The sequence below is a fragment of the Aythya ferina genome (genome assembly GCF_964211825.1).
Source record: "Aythya ferina genome assembly, chromosome: 11".
Classification (NCBI taxonomy): Eukaryota; Metazoa; Chordata; class Aves; order Anseriformes; family Anatidae; genus Aythya; species Aythya ferina.
In genome coordinates, this window is record NC_140307.1 from 7,469,301 (window position 1) to 7,494,939 (window position 25,639).

The 25,639-nt window shown below is 42.4% G+C and overlaps 1 protein-coding gene and 1 long non-coding RNA gene across 4 annotated transcripts in view; one reads left to right on the forward strand and one right to left on the reverse strand.

Moving 5' to 3' along the window:
• Nucleotides 1–17,975, forward strand: part of AGBL1 (AGBL carboxypeptidase 1) — a 287,320-nt gene extending 269,345 nt beyond the window's left edge. For all 3 annotated transcript variants that reach the window (XM_084532780.1, XM_084532777.1, XM_084532778.1), the window contains one exon: nucleotides 16,113–17,975. In XM_084532780.1, the coding sequence (XP_084388906.1) occupies nucleotides 16,113–16,419 (307 nt within the window). In that variant the 3' untranslated portion in view covers nucleotides 16,420–17,975. The remainder of the gene's footprint in view (nucleotides 1–16,112) is intronic.
• On the reverse strand, nucleotides 8,814–15,724 carry LOC311442987. The gene is made up of 3 exons (XR_014697019.1): nucleotides 15,417–15,724; nucleotides 11,202–11,310; nucleotides 8,814–9,381 (listed from the first exon to the last, which is right to left on the reverse strand). It is a non-coding gene; the product is annotated as an uncharacterized lncRNA (long non-coding RNA).
• Nucleotides 17,976–25,639: the final 7,664 nt, after the last annotated feature.

Genomic DNA, 25,639 nt, shown 5'->3' on the forward strand with positions numbered 1-25,639 from the left:
GTGTTAGATGGAGTGGATATATAGTTATAATTAAAGAGATGGATACTATGAGTACACATGGGAAGATGCCTCAGACAGATGCACTGTGAATAGATGTTGCAGGAAGAGGGATATTGTGAGACAGACACTGTCTGGGAAAAATGGATAAGGCAACAAATAATGCTACAGCTAGGCACATAAAGATTGATTCCGCTGATAAATAAATTCTATAAATAAATACTCCAGAAAGATATTTCAGTAGCCTGCCATCTATGAATATTTGACACACACATCTAAGAAACTGCATAGTACCTCATCCAAAATAAACCTAACCAAGTAGCTACTAGATATGTGTACGACTCATGCTGTTTAAACATTGAAGAGATGTTAGCAGTTGCAGCAAAAACAACAATTTATCACCTGATTTGAAGCTCATTTCACCCTGATTGTTTCAACATTGATGGCCTGGCAAGAACATGGCAGAAAAGGCCAGGCCAGCAGGTAGACAATTAAGTGCTGAAGAGACACTGAACAAATAAATGGGAAAATATAGTGTTTGTATTTCAGAACTGGAAACAGACCACAATCTGGGTACAAAATTCCAATTTTATATCTGGGTTTACAAACAGATGACACATTTCAAAATCATTTCCACCTCTAGGTACTGGCACAGTTCTGATCTTCTGTGCCTGTCTGCCCCACGCTGCTACTACAACCCCACAAGCTCCCATAGGGAGCTCCATTCCCAACTCTCTCCAGTTACCTTACTGACTACAGAGAGCAATCGAAACTCCCACTACTGTGTGTCCTGGCAGCACCACAGAACATCGTGTTCTCCTATAATAAGCTTTGAGCAAGAGTTCTCATCTACATGGACACCTTCTCCTGCTGAGGCTGTCAGGTTCAGTCCCACGCCTGGCAGATGGTGCCCAAATTGAGAGCCTCTCCAGGGAGGCAGGTCGTGTCAAGGTCTCTCTGGCCAGCCGTTCTGAGGACTGCCTGTGTCCAGGGCGTCTGAGGAGTGAATGTACTTTTGTAACTTACATCTTTCCACCTTTGCTGTGTTTGTTCTGTCACACCCCAGGCCTCCCTTGAGCCTTATAGAGGGCCCCTTTTCTTCCTGTGGTCAAGTTTTCAGTATTCCCACTGGATGGCTCTCTGTACCTGCTACTGTCCTGTTTGCCTTTGTAGCCACCACCCTATCCTGAGTTTTGGCAGGACCCACCCTTCTGTTGATTGCTCAGCCCTGTCAGGGATGCTCATTTTGGAGCTATTAGGCTTTACTTAGCACGTTTTATCATGCTGCTATTGAAGCAGACAAGTTCCTTTCAGGGCCCTGGTAGGTATCCTCCAGGCTACTGCTGTGCTGCTTGCTCAGCACTCTCAGCCTGTGCTCTGAACCCTAGGAGAGTTTATGATGTACCTCAAAGTCAATCTGGCGTATGCCAGACTTGGTTTGCTCAGTTCATTTTCTCTGTGACCTCAACACCTCCAGTCTGCAGGTCCACAGAGTTGGACAGACAAGCACATTAACCTCAGCTCTCTTCCTTTGGCACCTCCTCGCCACCACAATTAGTGCTTCAAAACAGTCCTAACCATAAGCAGTTTGATTTCTTGCTATGACAGACACTGTATTAAATATATGTTTTCTAAATCATTTGATCTAATGTGTGTACTTGTAGAGCCTCACAGAAGGAACTTCACAAACTGTCTTTTAGCTTGTTATGGATGTTGCCTTCAGGGTCCAAATACTAGTTTGTGGGAAGGAGATGATATATATTTTTAATGGCTTCAAACACCAAATTAAATTTTAAATTAGCATTCAAGTCTAGCATCCATTTTCAGTGATGATGCTTAATATTATGGTGAGAGAATCAAGTGCTTTACATGGTAGGTGCCAATTGAGGCTTGTTTGGGAAGTTATCCAAGGACTCTTGGGTACCACATGCTGGGAAAGTGATTAAAACCCTGTCAGGTTAAGTGAGAAGAGTATTTTTGGTTTTCCCTTCTCCCCTTCATTTCAATCTTTTTATCAGTCAGTTTCTATCTCCAAGGATATATCTTGTAATAATAATTGCTTGTTATCAGTGGATATTTTCCAGTACAGCAAAGATATCTAAATCCAAAGTCTCCAACAGAGGAAATTGATAGGTCTGAGTTTAAGAAGCGTTAGGTTAATCCATCTCAAAGGAGACCCTTTGTAAGAAGGGAAATGTTAGGCATTTCCTGACTATGGGGAGTAGTGTGGGAGAGGGGTGTGCCAGGCTTCTGAGGGGGACAGGCCTAGAAAGCAGCAAGGGAATAGACAGTTCAGGAAATTTTCTTCTTCCTCGATTGTCTCCCCATGGACTTCCTTTGCATTGGAAATAGCTAAAACAGCATGAGAATGTGAAAGGAGGCAACTGCGTGAAGCTAGGGCTGTTCAGCGTTCAGAGCAGATGACTGGGAGCAGCAGAATTTGGTTTGTTGTACCTGGCTTTGCTCGTCTGTCATCACAGATCTTTGAATGTATAATTTAGCTTCTGCTTAATGAATTCACCCTCAGCAGCCTAGGTTAATATGACTCTAATTGTGTGAGTGTATTTAATTGCAGGCCTTGTTCTCCTAAACTTGCAGGAGACAGTTACAGTAAATACCTGCGTGTCTCAGAAAAACAACCAGCAGGATCTGTGCCATCTTTCTCTGCGACCTGTTGCTAGGACCACGGCTGAAAAAGGCTGCACAAGGATGCCCTGGATCAGGCCATACAACCTCTCTGACCTTGCTCTGCCACTTCCCAAGCATCGTGCTTTCCCAGAACTGCCTGGGCAGTTCCAGTCCTCCAGCAGTGCCTGCAGTTTGCACCATGCCTTGTTGTAAAGCCTGTCCTTGCACTGGGTATGTAAGGCTGATGCGAAAGTGCCATCGGCTCTCCCTGCCATTGCAATTATGACAAAATAATTGTCACTGCACAACACTCCTGTCACTAGCAAAGCAAGAAATACTCTGAGTTTTAAAAATCAGGGAGATAGGCTTTGTATCTTTGCCAAAGATGCAAGTATTTGGATACTGTATTTGTCCATGCAGGACATATTTCTTATATCTTGGATTCCTTCAAATTCTGTTCATTGAATCTGGGAGTTTTTCACTTCCTGTTCTAAAACCAACAAGATTTAAAGCACTGTTGTTCCCTGCCTCAGAAATGGCTGCAAAATTAGTGGTGAATGATGCCGTTCAGGAGCTCAGCTGCTCAGTCAGACCTGCCGGTGCAGCTCCATGCACGTTAACGGACCTTTCCCTGTGTAAATCATCAGAATGCTTCCCCTGTTGTTCAGAAAGCAACATTGGGTGTTTCAGGCTGCAAAGCCTGTATGTAAAGTAAATGCATTGTTATTTAAAAGCAATTCATATTGTTGGGAAGCCCAGGCAGGTAAGCTGATTGGTGGGTAAGCAATGGAGTGTAATAGCCCTGAGAAAACTGCTGTGTAATAACAGCTTTGATTCCTTGCAGGATAAAGCTGTATAATGTTGCCATCCTTCCTGTACCTTTCATGTGTACAGCACTTCATATACACTAAGTGTATTACTTTGTCATCTGGACTGATATCTGGTTTGATCCTCCTGGGCTTTGCTAGCCTGCTTGTGAGAAGTATGAAGTTTTCCAACAAAGTTTTAGGCTTAAGGTAACATCTAAATTATAGATTTCTGAAATCGCCTTGGCAGTGTTTCTTGATAGGCTGCTTTTTGAGCTAAGCTGATAACCCATCTTGCCACAGAGCTGCTTTTTTCTCCTTGATACTGAATTGCCTGTATCATGCACCATTAAATCTGACACACTTTATCTGCAGGTTGGCTGTGCAGAAAAGGAGAAAGTCCAGCATAAGCTTGGCAATCTCACGGTAAAGTCAGCAGCAGGCTGACTTTGCTGCACCTGCTCTACCGGCCTATTATCTCTGCCATTTGGAGAGCCTGGGTTCTTCAGCACTGTACATTTTTTTAAGGGGCTGTGAGTTACTGACACTAGAAATGTTATTGCAGAGGGTACCCACATAAAGCTGCTGGAGAAAAAAAGTTCTCTGGAGAAAATGATGTCATTGTGATTTGATAGAGAAGAGGGAAAAAGGAAAAATATTCTATGAAAGTGCACAGCAGTCAGGAACCCTGCATGCATTCAGTAATACAACCTTCCCAAAAGCACTCCCTCTGTAAAGTATGTATGTATATTCTAGCACTTGGATTTCTGCTGTTTGTACTGGAAAATATAATTTTTGTGGGCTTTTTCAGAGCCTTAGGGAACAATTCCTGAGCCAGAATAACTCACGGTCTGGTCTTTTCCTGGTGTTCCAGTTCCTGGAAGACAGAACACACCATGAGAAGAGCAGATGTCACTTTATTTTGGTGCAATAAGCAGCTTCCTGAAGCAAAGATACAAAAATTGGAGCTAGGAAAACATAAATACAAAGGCAAATGCCAGGAAATACAAGATTTCTGTACTAATGAGGTTTTCAGGTCCAACGAAAGCAGCATACACAACTCCTCAGTCTTTCTTTCCTCGAGCTGGTTGGCTGGTTTTTGTGCTAGACAGGCGAGTTGGACAGTTTAAAATCAGAGGCCAGGCTGGGTACAGAAAATCTGGCAGCTCGCAACTGTTTCTTTCTCATCTGAATAATCTCCCCTTCACTTTTATGCCTTTAGTTGTTTCCAGCACTGCAAGAATTACAACATTTCTCTTTGAAATATGACCTGGCAGCTAATTCTTGGTATTACTGAGCACCTCTCTCTCCTCCTCATGTCAGCAGGAGTCCTACATCCTCATCATTCCTCCAGCTAAACTCTACATTCCTGCCTGGCAGGATCATGAACACTCAATTCTTTCCCTAATGGATCTGGAAACTTGCTATTTTCTTTACTGAAATCTTGGTTTGCTGAGGGGAGGTTTTGGATGTGACACACCAAGGTTGTTAATCACCTATTTTCTTACTGCTTTCAAGAAGGAGACGGGCACTTACATAGAAGAGGCTATTAAATAGCTTAGACCCTCGTTCAGACTAGCCATGTGGAAGAGGGCTTTAGATACAACCTGGCTCTACCTCCATGCAATAAAATTGCTGTCCAGGTAGAACGATGGAGCCTGCTATCTCCATGTTATTAGGGAACTGGGGCAAAGACTGAAAAGCAGTTTGCCTAAAGTGACTGTGAGCCTGCCAAGTGTAGAATCTTTATCTTTCAAACACAAGTGTTTTAGCCTCATGATTCAATTTTCCCTTGATGCACAGTCTGACACATCTTTTCAGTCACTTACTCTGCACACAAGAATTGACCTTTTATCATTTTTGGTTGTAAATCAGAGGGTGACGTTAAATGCTTAGGGTGGTTCTCTATGAAGTGATTGTTTCACTGCTCTGCAAGCTGTGCTCTAATTTGCTCCATCTATCCAAATATATGTCCCATTTTGATTAAATGAGTACTTTTGTCAGTTTATGTTGCTTCAGCTTTCACTCAGAATGTGCTTGCTTCTGTGATGTTAGCAGTCTTTTAAGAATTGTAGTGGGAATTTATATATGCATAGATAAATATACACACACGCATATTCACATACAGAAAAAGTACGAAAACGTAATTGCAACTTTCAGGTAAAACACATAGAACATTTTGGCAGGCATTTGAAAATTGATTTTTTATAAAATATTCAGGAAATACTCATGTTAACGGAGATTTTAAAATATGTTCCCTGCTGGGAATTGATAAATGTTACAAGCAACAAATGGATTCATTTGAAAACAGCATCTCAGTGTTATACGGGTGAAACATTATTAAAAAGCTGCAACAGGAACAGAGGAAAGTATTAGGAGATCTATTGTACAACAAACAGCAATGGCAACTCATATGTACTTTATTATGTTCTCTTAGCAATTTTATGCCATTTCCTTAGATCACAGCAAATGGTTGCTTTTTCCCTTTTCTCTCTGTTTACTGGGAGTTGTATGTTCCTGACTGGTTGCTCCTTCCTGCACCACGAATCCCTTTAAACCCTGCTTGAACAACGACGGTGATGTTTCATGTTTGCGTTAGCTCTCCATGCGTATTGTTTTTCTTGTGCACTAAATCACTAAAATTCTGAATTGCAATTCCTGACAGGCAAATTTTAGGAGGATAATGAAATATTTGCTATTCTTCATGAAACATCTGGCAGGGCTCTGGCAAGATCAAGGAATTAGCAAGAGTTGCCACTTACATGCTGTATCTGACATTTTTGTTATCCTTAATGGAGTCCAAAGCATATGCAAATCAACCGCATAATGAGTGAGGTTAAGCAAGGTTTTGGATCTGGTTCCATATGGTGGTAAAAACATAATTGATCAGAATGTTTTGAAATATATTGAACACGAGTGTTCAGCTTTGTTTTATCTGAATCTCATTATGTCTGAGGAAAGATTTAGGGTGAGGGCAGAGGCTGAAGTTTTAACTGGATCTATTATTGGTTATCTGTGATCACACATACTTCATCAGATGTTTCTGCCATAAGCTCCACTTCAATTTGCTTTAAAAGCAAGATAGATGTTTTTGACCTTGCCTTTTCTGCTTTTTATTATTATGGGTGTATACTCTCTCTCTCTTCCCCCCTCCCTTCTTTCTTCCCCCTCCCTTTCTCTCTTTTGTAATCATGGTATTGACTAAGCACCCTTGTTCTCCTCAGGAAGGGTTAGAGAGCAGAAGTTAGGTATCAGCCTCACAATTTTTTACACTGCAGAAATTTCTCAGATCAATTTTAATGAACATACCTAGAATGAGATGCATGACTTTTGAGGGGATTATGATTTTACAGATTTCTGTTGGATTCATTTCAAGAAACCTGGGATACAGGATCTTGTAGAGATGAACTTACTTTGAGAGGTGGCCATGCTGACAGATGTCCATCAAGCTGGAAACTCTTAGGCTTAAGCATTTTGTCATCTTGTTGGCCCTGAAATTCAGAATTTTCAGAATGCTTCAGAAACTGTTTTCTGTGAACCTGAAGCTGAGATTTGCCTTTCCTTAAAGGCAGAATCCAGTGGTCAACCAGTTATCGATCCCCTACACGATGCTGTACCCTCTCCACTCTCTGGACACTCCAGTGCCTGAGTCATCTCATCCTTTTTTACCAGAGCTCAGTGCTTTTAGTCCTGGTCATTGTTTACCGCTTTGAAGACACATGATTATGAAAGATAAAAGAGCTATGCAGAAGGGTTTCTGGAACAGTCATTCTTTACTTTAAAAAATTCAAGAATGAGTCAGGCTCATGTGGAACAGGAATACGTATTTCCCTACAGGGAATCTGAGATCTTACCTTCACTTTTGCCACACAGTTTTGCTTTTCACTCCTAGTTTAAGTTCTCAAACAGCTGGTGATAATGCTTTCTGTTATAGGCAACCATTTCTGCCTGGCAGTTGACCTTCCCATCTTTCTCAAGTCCTACCCATCCTAAGTCTCCCTTCTGATGACCTGCTGTTTTGTCAACACTCAGCTGAAGGCTAGAGGCAAAGAAATGGTTTGCTTTGGTCAGAAGCCAGCTCTTTCTCTGTGGTTGCTTCCACTTGAATGCAATAGCATCAAGGTTCAGTGATCATCTATTGTTATCTCTCTGATACCTGTAGGAGTATCTCCTGAGACCTCCTATGGCTTGTAATGAAAACTGTGCTCTGAATACAGAGCAAGTGATGCGATTGTGTGGGTGTAGAGATGTGCTGGGGTCTGAGTGTGTATGTATATCTACATGTATGTGTGTATATTATTTATCTGTCTATCTCTTAGGAAAGATAGATAAGGGATGGTAATCTGCATATTTACTTGCACACACACACACATGCATCTACCATATATAGAGAGATTCTCTGAAGCATCAAAGTGGTTATCAGCTAAAAATAAATTTTCACAAAGAGAAAATAGTAAACATGAGGTTGTTTTCTCCTCTAAGGGGCATAATGGTGGGAATTCAGTCATTTACAGCAGTTTTTATTTCAGTCAGGTACTTAGATGTGCATCTGTTATCTGGTATGCAAGCAAATATTTGCATACATGGTTATCTGTATGAAAAAATACCATGCTCATAAAATATATATGTGGCTAAAATACAGTCTGGAAGTGTCTTGGCTATCTTAAAACATTTTGCTTTCAGAAACCCTAAATCCTTTAAGTCGCTCAGAGACAACTAAGGGATATATACATATGGAACTTGGACTTTTGAAATTAAATATATAGAGCCAATTACAAACTTGGATGAAGTCAGTGGAATGATATGAATCAGCACCAAGGGAAACAAGAACCCAGGATTACCTGCATGCCTCTACATTATTTATCCTCAGCAGTGCAAACTTCCAGCATTTAAGCCAAAATCTTTCCACATTTCTTTCCTCCTTACAGCGCCAACATCTGAATTACTGGAAGCACCCAAAAGCAATTACAAGGATTCCAATAATCTTTCTGTATTACAGTGGCTGGACTGCTAAGTATCATCGATAACTTGATTATCATTTTGAAAAGAAATTGCTTGGGGTAGGGGCTCTGGGAGAAAAGCTCCCAAACACTTACAAATCATATTTTCACCAACTCTTACATTATTCAGTGTCCTAATGAGTTCCAGTAGTCCCATACAGGGCTGTTTGACTGCTCACATTTCCACAGGAAACTTAAGCTGTGCAAAGTCAAAATGTTATCAGTTTTGGAAGCATTTCTTTTGACTCTTAATCTCAGAGTGAAACCCAAGCCTCTGGCAGTGCTTCCTGGTAGATATTACCCCAACCTATTTTATGCTACCCATCTTTTATTTCCAGCATTTACCTCCCATTTTTAATGAATGTAACAAGATTGCGATGGATCGGATTTTTAATACTTTATTGCTAGTTGCTTCATTGGAGCTGGCTGTAAGTTTCTGTTCAGCATAGGAATACAAAATCTGTCCAATGGCTGCAGAACATACCGATGAGGTGTCTCACAGGTACTTGTCATCCAAGAACTTCTAATTGATTTCAACAGCAAAAGGGGTTGTGCTGCCTGCATTCTGGCCCAGAATACATGTTGTGTGACATTCTTCTCTTAAATAAACACCAAGTTTTAGTGCAATATGGATTTGAAAAGCAAGACAGCTTAACCCAGGCTCAGTCTTCCAACAGTGCCTGATTATATCCAGTGTCTTATAAAGGTCTTCAACTTGCTTAAACTTGATTTCCAGGTGTTGAGCTCTGTTGTTTGAGAATTTGGCCCAGTGCTGTGCAGATATAGGCAGTCAGAACTCAGATTTTTTTCAAGGATGACTCATGTTGTCAGGGAATTGACACAGAAACCAGTGCTGCATGGCATTTTTAGGTGAATGAACTGTTCCCCAGTTGTGTGGAGTGGCTGAACTTGTCTGATGTGACCAAAATTTAGCAGGTTGCATGCATGAACTAGGGAAGGGAGAGAGGAAGAAAACATTTTTGGATTCTGCACCACCTGTCATAGCTCCATTTCAGGGCTGATTTGTATCTGTACAAGGCAGTTGCTTTTATTAATGCTTACAAGCCCACAGCTATAAGAATGCAAAAGATGCATTGTTAACGCTGCACTGATATATGGACTGGTTCTCCATTAAGAAGAAATTAATGATTGTTCATAGGACCAAATCCACAGCCTTTGGCTTCTCACCAGCTTTTCCATCCTGCAAATCTAAAGATCAGCTCATATGATTTTTATTGGTTAATATTAGAAGAAAGCCTGGATTTGACAGAGATATCTGGAATCTAGGAAGGCCACATAACCTTCAAACAGGAGAACACCCAATTGTCTTCCACCCAAACTCATCTTTGATGGAAGAATCACAGCTGTACCAGTGACACCCTGTAATTCAATTAAATGCAATTCCTCCTATTCAGAAAAGGGTTTCAGTCTCCCAACCATGTGTAATGAGAGGTGCATACTCAACTTTTTCACTATTATTGCAGCAGTTATCAACCACCTTCTCACCAATAAGGAGAATAGAAACAGTCATTTCTTAGAAGACTGTCAGTTTCTGATGAATACAAGTAAAATGCTGTCCAGGGCTAAATTGTTGCAAGCCTGAATGAACATTAGGGGACAGTGTTGGCCAGGAGTCAGCCTGTTTCATGCTCTTCATGTTCCTTCTATTTATAAATCGTCTTCCCCTCTCTTAAACGATAAAGCCCCACTTGCTCCTTACTTATCTAACTGGTGCACCAGACATCCATTTTTAATCTGGCCAAATCAATTATAAATATTACAGCCTGCAATTGCCCTGGGAACTCCTGAAAAACTAATTAGTACAAATCTCACCAATGAATTACACCTTTCTCTTGGCTATTTGCAGCAGGAATAAAAAGAAAGAAAGAAAAAGAAAAAACTACACTCAAAGAGACCAAACATCTCTCAGCCATAGCAAACAGAATTCAAGGCAGTGGTTAATTACGTTCATATTGTTCATGGAAGGATGGGCCATGATGGGCTGAAATCCAGGGCACCTGGCATTGCCTAGGGCTTAGCTTGCATTTTCTTAGGAGATGTAAGATCTAAAAGTCCTTGGCAAAGAGTCTTTGCAAAAAAAGCGATCTTATGGGAGCCTACAAAGTTCATATAATTAGTGTTTACTGTGTAACAGCAAAGGAGGCAAATGCAATAGTTCTTTAAGCTGGAGCCATCTTGCATCAGTGCGTAGCTGATTCCCTCCCTTAGTGAGGTCGGGGACTAAACAGAGCTTGTCTGGCTTTTCTCAGGCAGAAAGAGAAGCCAGGCTGCTGTCTGGGGAGCTCATGAATTGCAGAGATGAAATTGGAAAGTCATAGCAAGGTGTGCACCACACCTTGTACCAAGTGAATCAAAACACAAAGGGCAGACTAAAGGCCTTCTTTGTTGGCATCTTGTTGCTGTAGTGTATTTCTTGCACTAGGTGTAATTACCTAAAAGCATCATAGTTGTTTCATTTATCTCCTAAAATTATCCTTTATGAAGCTATTAAAGGCAGAATTGTACTCTGGGCTAACTACAAATGTGGCTGCTTTAGATTCATTTTAGATTCCTTACAAGACTTCAGAAGCAGTGTTCCTGTAAAATACTTTTAATAAAACATATGAATTCCTCAAAAGCAAAACTGTACAAGATCACACACCCTTTTAGATTTGGTGACATAGATGGAATTTTTATGTCAAAAAAAGGAAGGGCAAGACAATCCCAATCCACCCCAGAGGGCATAAGAGCTGCAGGAGATTTTACTTACCAACACGTAGGCAATGCTCCATACAATTGGTACAGTTTTGGAAAAGGAGAGATTCCCCGTCCACACAGGTGATATAACTGGCCAGGGAACTTGGTGGTGTCTCCAGTCTCTGTTTGAGTGGAGAAAAGAGCACCATTATTTCAGGTGAATGCTGTAATTGCTGAGAATGTGGCCTGTTTCTGTCAGAAAATCCTTTTTATTTTCTGTTTTCTCACAGTAAAATGTCTGGTATCTTGGACATTTTCAACTAAGCCATTTCCTGACTTATTTCTATCTATGAACTCTATTATGGACATCCTTGGCTCCATATGCACAGCTATATCCCTGTATTGGACAACTTCCAGTGGATTGGGACATATCATGATGGAGAGAAGGTTTAGGGGAAGGAGAGAGTAGGGCTATGGACAGGGTAATTATGCAGCTACCAGGATGTTATTTTTCACTGCAGAGAGAAGATAAAGATATGTTTGTTTGTTGATACATCTTCACAGGGAGTCATCGGTATATCCATGACCAGTGGTGGTCCCCAGCCTTGGGATTTTCTTCCTTTTTGTCTGAAGCATTTAACCACTTGCTTCCTAGATTTGCTCTGGCAAAACTGTAGCAAATTTCACAAGAGTGAGCTGAGCAATATGTATGAAAAAGAAAAAAGAAAAAAGAAAAAAAAAAAAAAAAAAAAAAGAAGTTCAGTTTTCTTCCCTACAATACTGCAACTTCTAGGCCAGTCAAGTGAAGGTCAAGCAGCAAACCTGAACAATAGTCACAGATTCCCTAAGAGGGACAGTTGTCAGTGCCCATTCTTTCCAGAAGAAAAGATAAAACATTCTATTTTGAGCGATTTAGTAGAATATACACAGAGCAAGTGACCTGCCACACAAACAAAATCTAAGTGAAAAATTCCAAGAAATTACTTCAGAAATATCTAGTTTTTCCCAGTGCTCTGGGAGTGTATGCACGTACATCATGTCGCTATATCCTATCAGCCAGAACTATAGGCTGTGTTTTCTGATGTGCAGTTCATCAGGACAGCTGTCTTACAAGGTTTTTGTCCAGCTGTGAGGTCGGCTGACTGAGAACGGGGGGTTTGTGCAAAACACCTGAAAGAATTGTTTCCCAGCCATACATAAAAGCTCCAGTTATACGGACATACAGAGAAGCACAGAACTTGTCCTTTTCCTCATGTTAAGTCAGAAAAAAAAAAAAAAAACACACAAAACAAACAACAACAACAAAAAAAACAGAATTATTTTACAGCGTACCAAAGCCTGCTTTCTTTCTAAACCCAAGCAAACAAACAAACACACCCACATACAAAAGCAGAACTAATTAAGATCAAGTCATATCTCAATAACTATGCAAATTAAAAATCAAAACAAAGAAATTCTATTTATCACATCATAAAGTTGCAAATTGCTGTTGTGGCTCCCATCAGCTGCAATAGATGAGGGCTACGAGGCTGTAGGTTTTGAATTAGTAGATCAACCAACACGCATACATGTTTTATTGTGATAGCTGGGGGATTGTTGGCTGTAGATATATTAACAGCTTTCACTCCCCCTCTTCTGTACTGTGTTCACGTTCAGTGGTATTCATAGACTATATTTGTCTTGGAGTTCTCTAATGTAATGCCATTGGTCTTCCTCATTGTTTACCTTCTGTAAGACAACATCATTATTCTTTGGTAAATCTGTTTCTTGTCCCTTGGGTGTTTTATTTTGTTTACTTTTTATTTCTTTTTTTGTGGGGAGAATTCTTTTGCAGCTTTTAATAATCACATTAAAACCAAACAAAAATACCAAGAACCTGCCCCTAACAAAAACCTCTTTTTTCGAAATGAAAGAAAACCATGCCCTCTGAAATTGTATGCAGTTGTCTAGATGATGGCATTTCTGCTCATTACCATTTTTCACCATTTGCATTATCTCCTAGAGGAGCTGGTCTTTGCGACGTGGTGGAGCAGCATGCAATGACTTTGGCAGCTTCATTAGTGGGGCTCTGGCTCCCCAGCAATGCTGTCTGCTGCCTCCTCTCCTCTTTCACAAGCGACTCTAACCTGCTGGTTTGAAATGACCCATTTGTATTGCTTTGGTTTGTGTTTTATATCTTTCTGCTGCAGAAAGTGAATTATTGGGATGGAAAGTTCCACATGGAAGAGAAATGTAGCTGGTTTGTAGAGGTTGGTAATGTGATACAGAGCCTCTCAATTTTTAAGTCACCAGGGTGATTGCAGCCTCTCGTTGGCAGCGAGACGAAGTTGATGCCATCTATTTGCTGTTTGGTAGCTCATTATGTGATGTGTGGTGGTGGCATTGATCCAGTTAGTAGCAAGTATCAATCCAAATCGGAGAAGCCACCACTTAGGTCAGTGCTAATTGGCTTGCTCATTCACTGTCACAGCAAATAATCAAGGCACGGAGCAAACTGGGAAGAAAGGCATCTTTCTTGACCTCTAAAGATGGTCTAGGTACAGCCTTGCATGTGGTGAACCTCTCTCTGCAGTGTATACGTGCAACTATTGAATCGTCACAGTCTTAGTGCTTTGTATATTGTATTGGTAGGCAGCATGGCAGGAACTATCTTGGAGAGTTTCTGAAGGGCATTACAAAGGTTTTATTCATAAATACTTGCTTCCTAAAAACTGTCCTGTAAGTCTTCAATGTAATGAAATGCTTGTTTGATGTGATTTTCTTTTTCATATTCTGATGGTTGACTTCCAGATTTTCCTTCCATAATAAAGTACTTCTGTGCTAGAATTCATTTTCCTCTTTTAGTCAGAAATCCAGTCCTAAAATCATTTAAGTCATCAAACTCAGAAGGTTCTCTGTTAATGGGTTTCCTAGGTTTAAGTAATAATGGTGATTTTTTTTAACTGTTATCCTGTTAATGCAAATGTTTGACATTCAGTTCCTAGACTGCAAACTGAATTGTTCCATCTGTAAAATAACAGTGTGTTGAGTGGCAGCTATGCTCTGTCTCAATGGCATCAGCAGCTCCTCCCAAACATACAAGTGCAATGTCGAAAGTGGATACACTCAGGTCCTTTTTGATTGCAAGTCATCAAAAGCTTATAAAGGAAAAATCTGGTTCCCCTGAGTTTAAACAGCTTTGAAAATTATCGCAGGTACTTGGTATCATGGTAATTCATGCCATACTTGCATCTTCAAAAAAAGAAAAAAAGCAATCAAACCCACTGGTCAGACTCAATATACTGAGACCACTGCTTGTTGTTTTTTGTGCTGAGAGAATTGTCCTGGTTTGTTTTGTTTTGTTTCATGTCACATACTCAATTTCAGTATGAGTTCTTCCTGACCTAGATTTCTGGGCAGACTGAAGTGGAGCCAGAAACTGTAAAAGTGCATAATTATTCATTTATTTATTTTTAAGCGGTACAGCTCTATTAAGCTTTCAGAGAATCCTTTATACCCTGCCTTTGAAGTAAACTAAGCCAGAGATCAACCAGCAAAGTGGGTTGAAACTGCTTGTTTCTGATTGCAGAGTAGTCTGTATACAGTTAAGATCTGGAGACTTGAAGCTAGGAAAAAGTTATGCTTTTTTTTTTTTTTTTTTGCCTTTTTTTTTTTTTTTTCTTGGATTGCGGAGAAGAGAGGAAAGAGATCAATACATCCAAGAGCAATACTTTACACCTTTGGTATGTTCTGAAACCTCAGATGCTGGCAGTGCTGTGAAACAGCTGAGAGCTGGAAGATTATTCCGGTTACTGACATGTAAATGAGCAGACCACACATTAAATCTGTGTATACTCCATCTGCCAAGCCATTCATTCTTCCCAACTTGGGACAAATTAGAAACTCTGGCCCAGTGGCGGAAGATTATTATTCCTTTCCCAGTCCCCCAAAGCAATACATTCTCCTGCTTTGAGTCTGATTGAAAACACTGACCTAGAGGTGAAAAACACAGTATCTGTCCCCCTGATTCATCCAGACTCTGACCTAGGCAGCCCTGAAACCACAGGCTGCTTTCTAGTCTCAAAAAATTACCCAGCTGCCCTCCCGGACTAAGGGCCAAATTGGAAGTAGACAGCTAGATAGGAGAAAGACCCTATCCCCCAGAGCCATCGGGTCTTGTGGTTACAGTTCTGTCATAAATATTGCATTAGACTAACTTAATAGAAAATGTATTGAAAGTGAACATGTAAAGAAAGCCTACAACCATTCCTGTAAGTAAATGGCAGGAGGCTAAGATGGTATAACCTACCCTTCTGAGAGACAGACAAAGGAGCTGTGGCATCTGTTCAAGAGTCTCTCTTCAGCCATTCTGACTTGCTTCTGAATTTGGCCTTTCTTCAGTAAGTCGTGCTGTCAGAGCCTTTTCATGCTCCTTCCAAAACACGAGCACTCCTGGTATTTCTGCCCACCTCGGAGTCGGTGTGCTCCAAGTCCCTAGAGCCTCTGTTTTCTGCTTGTTGCTGCCTCTTGTTAGCAGCGCTCTGAGCTTGCACAGAACAGGAGGCAAAGATGCCAAAGCACTTCAAGCACCTGGATTACTTAGATCTTACACCACATATGGAACTACAGCGAGGTGGATGATGATTAAACCAGCAATCTTGTGGAAACTGAATACCGCCTCCTCTACTGCATTTCAGCTGCTTTAACCTTGTAAGTGCCTTGAGGCAAGGATGATGCTGTCTGTGTATAAAACACTCTACATTAGCAGTAGCAGTAATAACAATAATAGTGCATTTCTCCTATGGGTTTGGTAAGTATCACTCTTCATTTTACAGCTGGTGAAACAGACACAAAGACACACAGGATCTTGCTTAGTGCCATCTTATGCTCCATTAGCAGAGCCAGGATTGAACCCAGGAAATGGATTTTCTTGTTCCTTGCTCTTACCGCTAGGTTACACACCCTCCTTTGATGACATCCAATCTCTCTTGTGATTTTTCTGCAGAAGCTGCAGCAACAGCAGCCTGGAGACTGATGATGAACCTCCTTGTGTGGAAGAAATCGATTATAATACTGACAGTTGTTCTGATGGTGAAGGGGACTTCTCGGAGCTAGACCAAGAGATCCAGGAGTGCCTCTCATGGGAGGAAGGAGAAGCAGAAGATGAGGGAGAGACCACACGACAGACATGCAGCTCCAAGGCTCTCAGGGGGCTTTACATTTCCAGCCAGCCAGCATCCAACAATACTGCTCTCCCTCTGCGTTCAACACCACTTGGGGTGTACAGTGGGTTTGAGGGCAGCCCTGCGTAAGCAAGGCTTTGACTTGCAGAGCAGTAAGCAAATGGGCTACTGCTTATTATCGCCTGTTTGCCAGCTTCAGCCCCCTTCCCAGATGTTGCTCCAGTTCTGCATGGAAAACTGACTGTGTGTTTGTGGAATTTCTATACATATATATACTAAGAACAACTTGCACTTTGTACAGAAGGCAGAGAACATAATCCTTTCCTAAACAGATTCCCCACTTCCATGGCTGCCTCTAGTATGCGGATTCATACAAGCTGACCCAAGGAATGGTATTCTGAGTGTCCAGAGAACAAGACAGTGTGTCCCTTTTCCTGGGTTAGGTTCTTATTATGGGCAGCAGCCTTTGCCCACAAATCCTGGAACAGTGACAGTTTCTGAGGCCTTTGGCCAGAGCTCTCCATTACCATTTATTTCTCCAGAACTTCAGAGCATGTATCCGATCTCTGATCAGAATTTTGACTGTGTTTTCAACAGGTTGGGTCAGGCTGTGCATGCTTCTGAGTTGTTCATATCTCAACAACAGTGTGCAAAATCCAACATGGCAGAATAAGGAAAGCACCACTGACAGTACAAGGCAGGTCTCTGGAAACCTGGGCTAAATTCACTTCTTTGCTGCACTGGAATGAACTAGTCCAGCATAATCTCATTTGAGTCACTTCATGCTTGAACTGATGGGCCCAAGTGCAGAATTTTTTTCCCAGATGCAATGAAATTATACTTTCTTTGTGAGATGTCCTTCCAACAGGATGCTGTTGGGAGTGAGAGGGGTTGGAAGCATTTCAAGGAAGAAAAGATATTCTTTTGATTGAGCTGGGGTCTCACACTATTGTGCTAATGGATTAGTGATGGTGGCAATATCTAAAGTGAATTTAGCCTGAGAAGCAGTCCAGTGACTAATTATTCTGTGTTAGTTTTATTATGATACCACTAAGGAAACCTACTTCATGGAACAGGACCTCATTGTGCCAGATACTAAAGGTGGGTTATTCATAGGACAGCTTGTGCTGGTGATTCCCGTAATGAAGTCAGAACAGCTTCTCCTTTGATCCACAAATGGAAAAAAAAAAAAAAACTCCTAAAATTGTCTGCAAAAACATCCCCTGATTCTATAAAGTGCTGTCTAAAGTGCTGTCTATGTTACAGGTAACACAGAAATGTCTTTGCAAGCCTTAATGCACCAGCATTAGAGTTCACTATGCTTTCATGCAGATGTCCAAAGCAATGGAGATGTGGCTTCTTGAACTTCAACACAGACCAAGAACCCAAACGTGTGCCTGAGGTCCCTAAAGGCTGAAGCCTGTATAACCACACCTCACTCCTCATATTGCCTGTACTTATCATGCGTCTTAGACTCTACTGCTGCAAATGGAGAATTGCCTTGTACACAGATGGCTTGAGTGTGCTGTGCAAGAGGCTCCCAACTCTGTCACTGCGTTCTTTGTGAGGCTCAAGGAGAAGGATGAATGTATAGTGTGTTGTAGCATTACAGACTGTAAGGCCTCCACTGCTGATGATTACTGTTATTATTATTGATGTGTGATTAAAAGCACTATGACATTCTCTCCTCTTTATGGTGTTTGTGGAGAGAATTACTGGAGCAGACTGATTTTTTTTTTTTTTCTGATGCGTTTGTGAACACCTTTCCCCAGACTATGTGGACATACACTTCCATCAGGAGCCTGCTCTTTGGAGAAACTGCTTCTTCCTATCCTGCTGGGGTTTCAGTATCCAGGTGTTTGAAAGTCTTCACTGCCATATCACAGTTCTCTCTGTCTCTAGCTCTCTCTTTATGACACTGCTCAAAAGACAGTCAGCTTGGGTCCTCAGAAGCTGAGCTTCTTAGACTGAGCTAATTCATTAGGTATGGTGTGTGTTCTCTGTTCACACGTCATGTTCTGCTTGCTTTAGTGTGCAGCTTGTTGCACACAATACTGAATTTTCATAAAAGGATGGCTCACAGGAATGGGCATCAAACAGGTGCTCCTATTATAACAGTTCGTATAGCATTGCTTAAAAGCTTATTATTGAAAAATGCTATATGTGCATAGGTGACTTCAAAATCCAAGATTCATATGCATGACAAAACACTCACACTGTGCTGGATCCAGCCTGCAGTCCATGTTGTAAGATCTCCAGCATTCAGCATTACTCTAGGACACAGGGCAAAAATCTACCACTATGTCTGTATATGTGCATGTATGCATCCAGAGCTGCTCTTCATGCTGTGATCTACATCAACAGCCTCCAGTCTTACTGGAAAAGAAAATAAGTCTTCTGAAAGCAGTGTATTTCTTAATGAGGCACCAATATTTTAGCTATAAATACTACAGGCCAGCCTCAGCCTTCTAGCTGTTTCCTTCTGAATTTCTTACGCTAGGGAGAATTCTGTTCAGTGGGCAAACCCTGCCATAGTTGTGATTCATTCAATCTACAGATGGTGGCAGAGTTGCCCAAATGTAATAAAAGGGGAGATGTCACCTCCATGCGTGTTTGGAGCCAAATGTATAGTGCTGTTACACAGATCTATGTGCTCGGAGCTGCAGGAGGAAGAAAGAGAGATGGCAAAGGCCCTTGGCGTGCTGTCAGCATCCAGGATCTGAGTGCAGCAGGGGAGCAAATCCTGGGGAGAGCCACCACTCCTGCACAGATGCTGCTGTGAGATATAAAATACCCAGCCAAGGCTTCTCCCTGACAACTTCTGTGTTTGTGCCAACAACCTGGTGACGATGGGCAAGTGAACCCCCCAACCCAAGGGTACCCAGCCTTCGACTGAGAAGGTGGGAGCAGAGGGAATGCAGAGGGAAGCTTGGCTGACCAACCAGTAGGGAATGGCACCTGGAAACCTCCAGAAGAAGCAGTTTTGTGGGCTGCCTCATTCTTCCAAGAGCTTCTATGGGGAGCAGATACTCTTCTTCTTTTGACAGACCTCTAGAGGTCAGGAGAGGGCCTCCACCGCGCACCGCTGTCTCTCCGTTATTAAAATTCTCCCTGAGTCATGGTAATTAAGCAGAACTAGGCTCTGCACAGAGGAACGGAAGTGCATTGACTTTAATAAAACAGAGTGTAAAACAACTTCAGATTAACTCCAGCCTTGTTTATTCTTGCACACTTGTAATTCTGGTTCGGTATTTCCCCAGTGAATGGAGCCGTTGTGCCCCGCGCGGAGGCATGTCACCTCACTTCAGCCTGCTAAGTGCTGAGCAGGGAGGCCACTGCCTTTTCTTGCCATCGCGAGCTAATCCCGAAGAATTTGGAAACAGCCGATGGAGAAAGGGAGGGAGGAGAGGGACGTCTCCCTGCTCTCCACCGTTGTCATTCCTCAAGAGTCGGCAAGGCTGTCAGGTTGAGACACAAGCCAAATATTTCCACAATGGCCAGAGGAGATGGAGGCACTCGGGTAGCCCACGCCGCTAAAGCGGTTCTGGGCTCCTGCCAGACACATTAACTTTTTTTTACTGATGCCTTTTGTCTCGCTGACTCTCTTCGCGGCCGTGAATAGCTCTGCTCTCCTTCCTCCCCTCCCTGTGGTTTACATGACATGGGTAGAAGATGCGGCGCCGAGCTGCGCTCACACTGCTCCCTCTGTCTCAGCCTCTCGCTGGCTCTCGGGCCCGCCCAGCCACAAGAACCGCTTCCCATCCGAGGTGATGGCGAAGGCTGCCTGGTGAAATACACGCGTGTGTGTAAACCCCTGGGCTAAAAATAAATAATTAAACAATAAAAATAAAAAGAATCAAGTCAGCAAACTAAAGGAAGAACAAAATCTAATTAGTTTTATCTGCTGTTTGTTATGAGGCTGTCAGAGTGCTCTATCCCCCGGTTTTACAGCACTCTGGAAAATAACAGCGATAATAATAATAAACAACTGTGCACTGGGTTGTTTTTGAAGCAAGCAGGGAGCAGATTAAGGAGAGGAAAAGACAGCAGCCCCTCTCCTCATGGGTTTTCTCCTCCTGCCAAAAAGCAGAGGTGCAGGTGGTAGCGCTATCTCCTCTCTTATCTGTCCTTGGACGAGATCCACTGCCCCTGTCCATCACCAGGAGACAGAAAGCACGAGTGGGCGACTGTTTGGCAGCCAATTCAGGGCACTCAGATTGTATTTCTTGCTCTGCCACCAATCTGTGTGCTTTTGACCGAGTTATTTAGCCTTGGCTCCCATCCTCAGTTACTGATGTGAAACAGGAACAAGGCTTTGATTCCTCATAGCGAATGCAGTAAGGTGTGAGTGACAGTGGGTGTGTATTATTATTATTTTTTTTTGGGGGTGGGCAAGAAATAGGGGTGTAAAACCGCCCACATGATTGTACTACAGTGATTTTTACTGTTGTCAGTGGAGAAGGTTATTCTGTGCAGGAGTGTGGTGGTAGTTGCCATCACTACTTTCCACTTTAATGATGTATGGTGATGGTTCATTAGGCTCTTCCTCTTCCAACAGTGCTGGGTAATTTTAGAAGTCCCTCCTTGCAGGTTGGTATCAGCCTGTCCTGCCCCATGCTTGGGTCCTCATGCTGTGGAAACTTACACACCTGTTTTGGGGAGAGCAGGATTTAACCCCGTATTTGTAAACTGTTGTATGGTTTTCCAGACAGAGGGCTGGCCACAAGTCTCCACCTGGAGATAACATGCCTAGAGTACTCAAAACTTGGCATGTGTACTTGCATCAGGAAAAAAAAAAAAAATGAGTGAGAAGGCTAAAGAAGGGAGAAGAAATAAATTGGAGGAGAGGAAGGAGAGGACTCAGTACAGAGAGAGAGATGAAGGGAACAGAGAGGAATGGGAGTAGGGGGCATTTAGGGGAGAGACAGGCAGAGAAATGGGAGAATTGTTCCTATTTGTGTATCCTCTTCCGTCCCCAGATAATGTGTCAGTATTAACAGTACCAAGAAACAACCCTCTCTACTGTAGAATAAATCTGCCACTGTATTCCCCACGCCATAAACAGCAGCCAAGTCTGTATCCTCAGCGCTGCATTGTGTGTTCTGTGCTGTATTTTGTGAGTGCTTTTCATGATGGTTAAGCCTGTAGCATTTCTGGCCTTAGGTTTCCTCTCCAGGGACTCACATCCTCAGACAGATGCTGGAGGATCCATGGCATTTTATTGTCGATGCAGCACTTTGTGGCTACTTTTCTCACCTTTTCTTTATTCTGCTTCTTTCATTGCGTTTTTTAAAAAGTGGAAGGGAGGGAAATGAAGGAGATGAACAGGAGTGAGAGAGAAAAGAGAAAGCAGAAAGAAGTTCCCTGCTATCTGTCTAGCAAGGTCTCCAGCAAGATGGTGAGGTGGCTATTTTGGCAACATGATTTTAAGCCTTCGATTAAGCAGCTTGTAGCTCACGCAGGGATGAGCAACAGGGAAAGGTAAATCTATCACTAAAAACAATCATCCATTGGATACCCTGGCAATAGCTCCAGGCCTGGTAAACAACCATTACCTTTGGCTAACTGAGCTCTGGGCACTGATGGCTGGCTCCTTACCAGCTGATGTAATTTCAGAGCCTCATTTCTTGCCACCCTTGCTCCAAAAAGCCTGACCAAAGGCTTTGCCTGGATGGTTTCTAGTGTATGCTAGAAATTAGGCAGTGCATGCTTTCCATGTTTCAGTGTATGCTCATGCACAGATCTGTGCTCATGCACAGCTCTGCAAAGGTTTCCCTGTTTCACTACAACATTTTCATAAAAAGTTATTTAGCTTTTCTGTGCTTGCTCCCACATCTATAAAGGTATTGATATTTATTTGCGGGGAAAGGAGTCACAATGAGGCTTAAAGCACCAGTATTTGCAACACAATTGGAGATCCTCAAAGAAGGCAGATAGGAGAGATTAATTCCTGCTTCCATCACATATCTGCTGAAAGAGAGAAATGCTGCCTTTTGCTGTGATCAGTTCAGTTTCCTTTGGTCTCTGTGGAAGGGGGCACAGGTGGACCAGGCAACTTCTCAAGGTGAAAGCATGGACTGTGGTGACAAAAAGCCCTTGGATTTTTTGACAACACAGTGGTCTTCCAAGTACCAGGCAGAGTGCTAGTTAGGGAGCTCAGAAAATGGAAAATTTAACAAAGGTGAAAAAGAGAGGCCTGGGAAAATAATGGAGCACCCCGTTAACATCTGAAATGGCCCCACGTACTAGAAGTGTAAGGGGCAAACAGGGAGAATGTGAAGCCTTGGTACATATACCAGGCTAAGACTTAATCAGCTTCCCATACACATGGAAAAGGGAAAGTAGGAAGAGTGGAAGAAGGATTAATTGGCTGTGAAACATCAGGGAACTGGCAGGTTGGGTCAAGGAAAGGGGAATACAGGCCAGTAAGCATTGACTTAGAGACTGGGGCAGAGGTACAATGACAAGATCTCCTAAGGCAAGTAGAAGAATAGAAGAAAAGTGAAACACTAAAGGTGTGTGAGGAATTTATTAATGCCTTAAAAATGAGAAAAGGATTGTTTAAAAAGCTAAAGCAGCAACATATGACTAGAAAGCAGAACAGAATGGCACCAAAGCATGTGTAGATGAAATCAGAAAGGTCCTGGCACAGAATGTGTTAGAGGTGGTTAGGGGCACACAAGAGAAAAAAAAGAAATCCTATAAATATTCTAGAAGGAATAAAAGCATTATGTACCACAGAAGGAGAGCACATGCAGAGGGTTGGAATAGTCATTGCCTTTTTAATTCTGCTTATCACCCAAACAGTTGCGACTAGATAACATAGCAGCAGTCATACTGACACAGGCGTGAGAATAGGCTAGAACAAAGGGGTGTAAATTAAATAATCTTTACATCGAGTCAGTGAATTCAAACTGTTGGACCCAAGGGAATTCCCCTTCAGGTTGCTCAAGGAAAGCAGTCTTCGAGCAGTTAGGAATGGGTTTCAAGAGCTTCTTTTGTACTGGGAGGCTTCTGAGGACTGGAGAAGGGCAAAAAGGGCATTCGTTTGTCAAGATGGGAAATGAACGAGCCAGGAAAATTTAGATCAGCCAGCTAAGCTGAGTGCCTGTGGAGAAACCTCAACAAATTATGAAACAATCAATTAATTAGCAGCTATAGGATAAGAAGGTGGCAAAAGACAATCAACATGGATTTGTCAAGCTGATCTAATTTTCTTCCTTTATTGGCTAATTGGCTTAGAGGATAAGGCAGAAGTAACATATGCCTTTGCTTCAGGAAAGCTTTCAATAAGGTCTCACATAACATTTTCGTAAAGAACTAAATAAATATAATTTGTATGGAATCCGTGTAAGATAGATGCACGCTAGCTGAGAAATAGCTCATGAAGGCTGGGGTTCATCACCCCTAACTTTAGGCATCCAGAAGTTAAGAATCTAGGCCAAATTACTCTATACAGAGCGTAAATATAGAGAGCAAATGTCTACGTGCCCTGCTAAGATAATTGTCTAAGTTACATGGAAAGGATCCTTTGCTGAAATACTGTTTTCCTCATTAGCTTCTGAGTTAAAGATAAACAAACCTCTTAGACAGGATACCTAGCTCTAAGGACATATCCCACAGTAACACTCGTAGGGTGGTGTTTCGCTTAAATAACCGGGGTGGTGCTGTGGAGAATCTGTTTCTTTTCTTCAGAAAAGCCAAAAGTGTTTTGTTGAAACTCAGTTCCCTGTTCACACACCTCTATTTATGTCCACACACCTCAGCACGCACCAGCCTCAGCTCCCACCTCTCCCACATCGGGGTCTGCTCCAGAGCATCCCGATCCAGCTCTGCAACCCCATCCTCTGCTCTTCCAGTCTCACTCCTCTGGAGCCAAATACACCAAATGCTGGCGATTCGGGGGACACCACCCCAGAAGGAGCTGCGGTCAGAGCATGCACTCTTACTGACGGCTGGCTTGCAGGTAGATGCCAAGAGCCCTGGAGCAGGGAGTGCACAGTGAAGCCACTGTGCCAGATGGCCTGCCCGCTCCCAGTTGTAAGAGCTGCTTTGTACTTTTTAGCTTTACTGATGCGGAGAGAACATTTTGAACTGTCTAAGCCTTATAACCTTGTATCATTGGCACACGAACAGCAGCAGCACACTGTTGAACATAATAACAAGGGGAAAAGAGCTGTGGAATTAAATAAGAATTTAAATCTTAGGGTTCGAAGCTTGGAGAAAGAGGCTTTAGCTGTGTTATTTCCAGGAACTGGTTGAGTCATGTTTAAGAATAATGGATAAGAGTAATTATTTCGTGACTATAGCTGAATAAATTATTTGCCAATAATTTTGTCTATGATTTGACCAGTTCTAGCTGCTTTCTCTAATGTGCATATGCAGGAACGTTCGCTGTATTCTGGACGTGTGTGTTGGATGTGCAGCTCCAGTCCTTGGCATCTAGCAGTGAATTTATTCCCCAAAGACAGTTTTGAACAAGATTTACCCCAGAGCAACCGAAGGCAGGATTTGATCTGTCATATTCAGAATGATTCATTTTTCACCTCATCAAGTAGGAAGGGAGGAGAGATAAAGAGAGTGGGGAAATTATTTTGCTCTTCACAACAACCCTTGTCTTCAAAGTCGGAGCTGCCACAGCGTGGTAAGCAGTGGCCCACCGAGGGACACGACAAATGTTGCTTGGCAACTCCACACCACTGATGGGAAGCACTCGGCAGGCTGAGCATCACAGAGGGACCGAGACGGAGAGTGAGACAGTGGCACGCTGGGACACTCGCTGCTGTCTGGCCCTGCTGGAAGTGACACCGCTCGTGCCCCAGTAATTGGCAGAGGTGCTGACCAAAAGTATTTTCTCTTGGGTGGGAGAGAAATTGCAGGGCATAAATATTGAATTGTCCCCTGCCCACTCTCCAGGAAAAAAATAAATAAATAAATAAAATAAAAGGCTTTGGATCTATCAGTAACCTGAAGGTCACTGAATTCTTCCCAGTGTAGCCACCTGTGAGCAAACCTTAAATGGGTCAGAGTCACACCTTGGTTAAATGCTTACAAGGATCCAGAAAGTGATCAGTGCCCTTTGGAGAACTGCACAGCCACCGTGGCACCTTGTCAGAAGCATCAAGCCTTGGTGTAGTGGTGTTGTAGCCCTGGTAGTCCGAGGATGCTGGAGAAGCCAAGTTTGCAACAAGAGACTGGTTGTTAAAACTAGAAAGCAGGGTTTTCAGGCACAGTATTCTTTCATCAAGTGTTGTCAGTATTGAAAGATTATGAGTTAAATGAAACAAGATTGACCTCACAGAGCAAATCCCATGCGGCTCTTCTGCCAACACATTTTGCCAAACTCCTA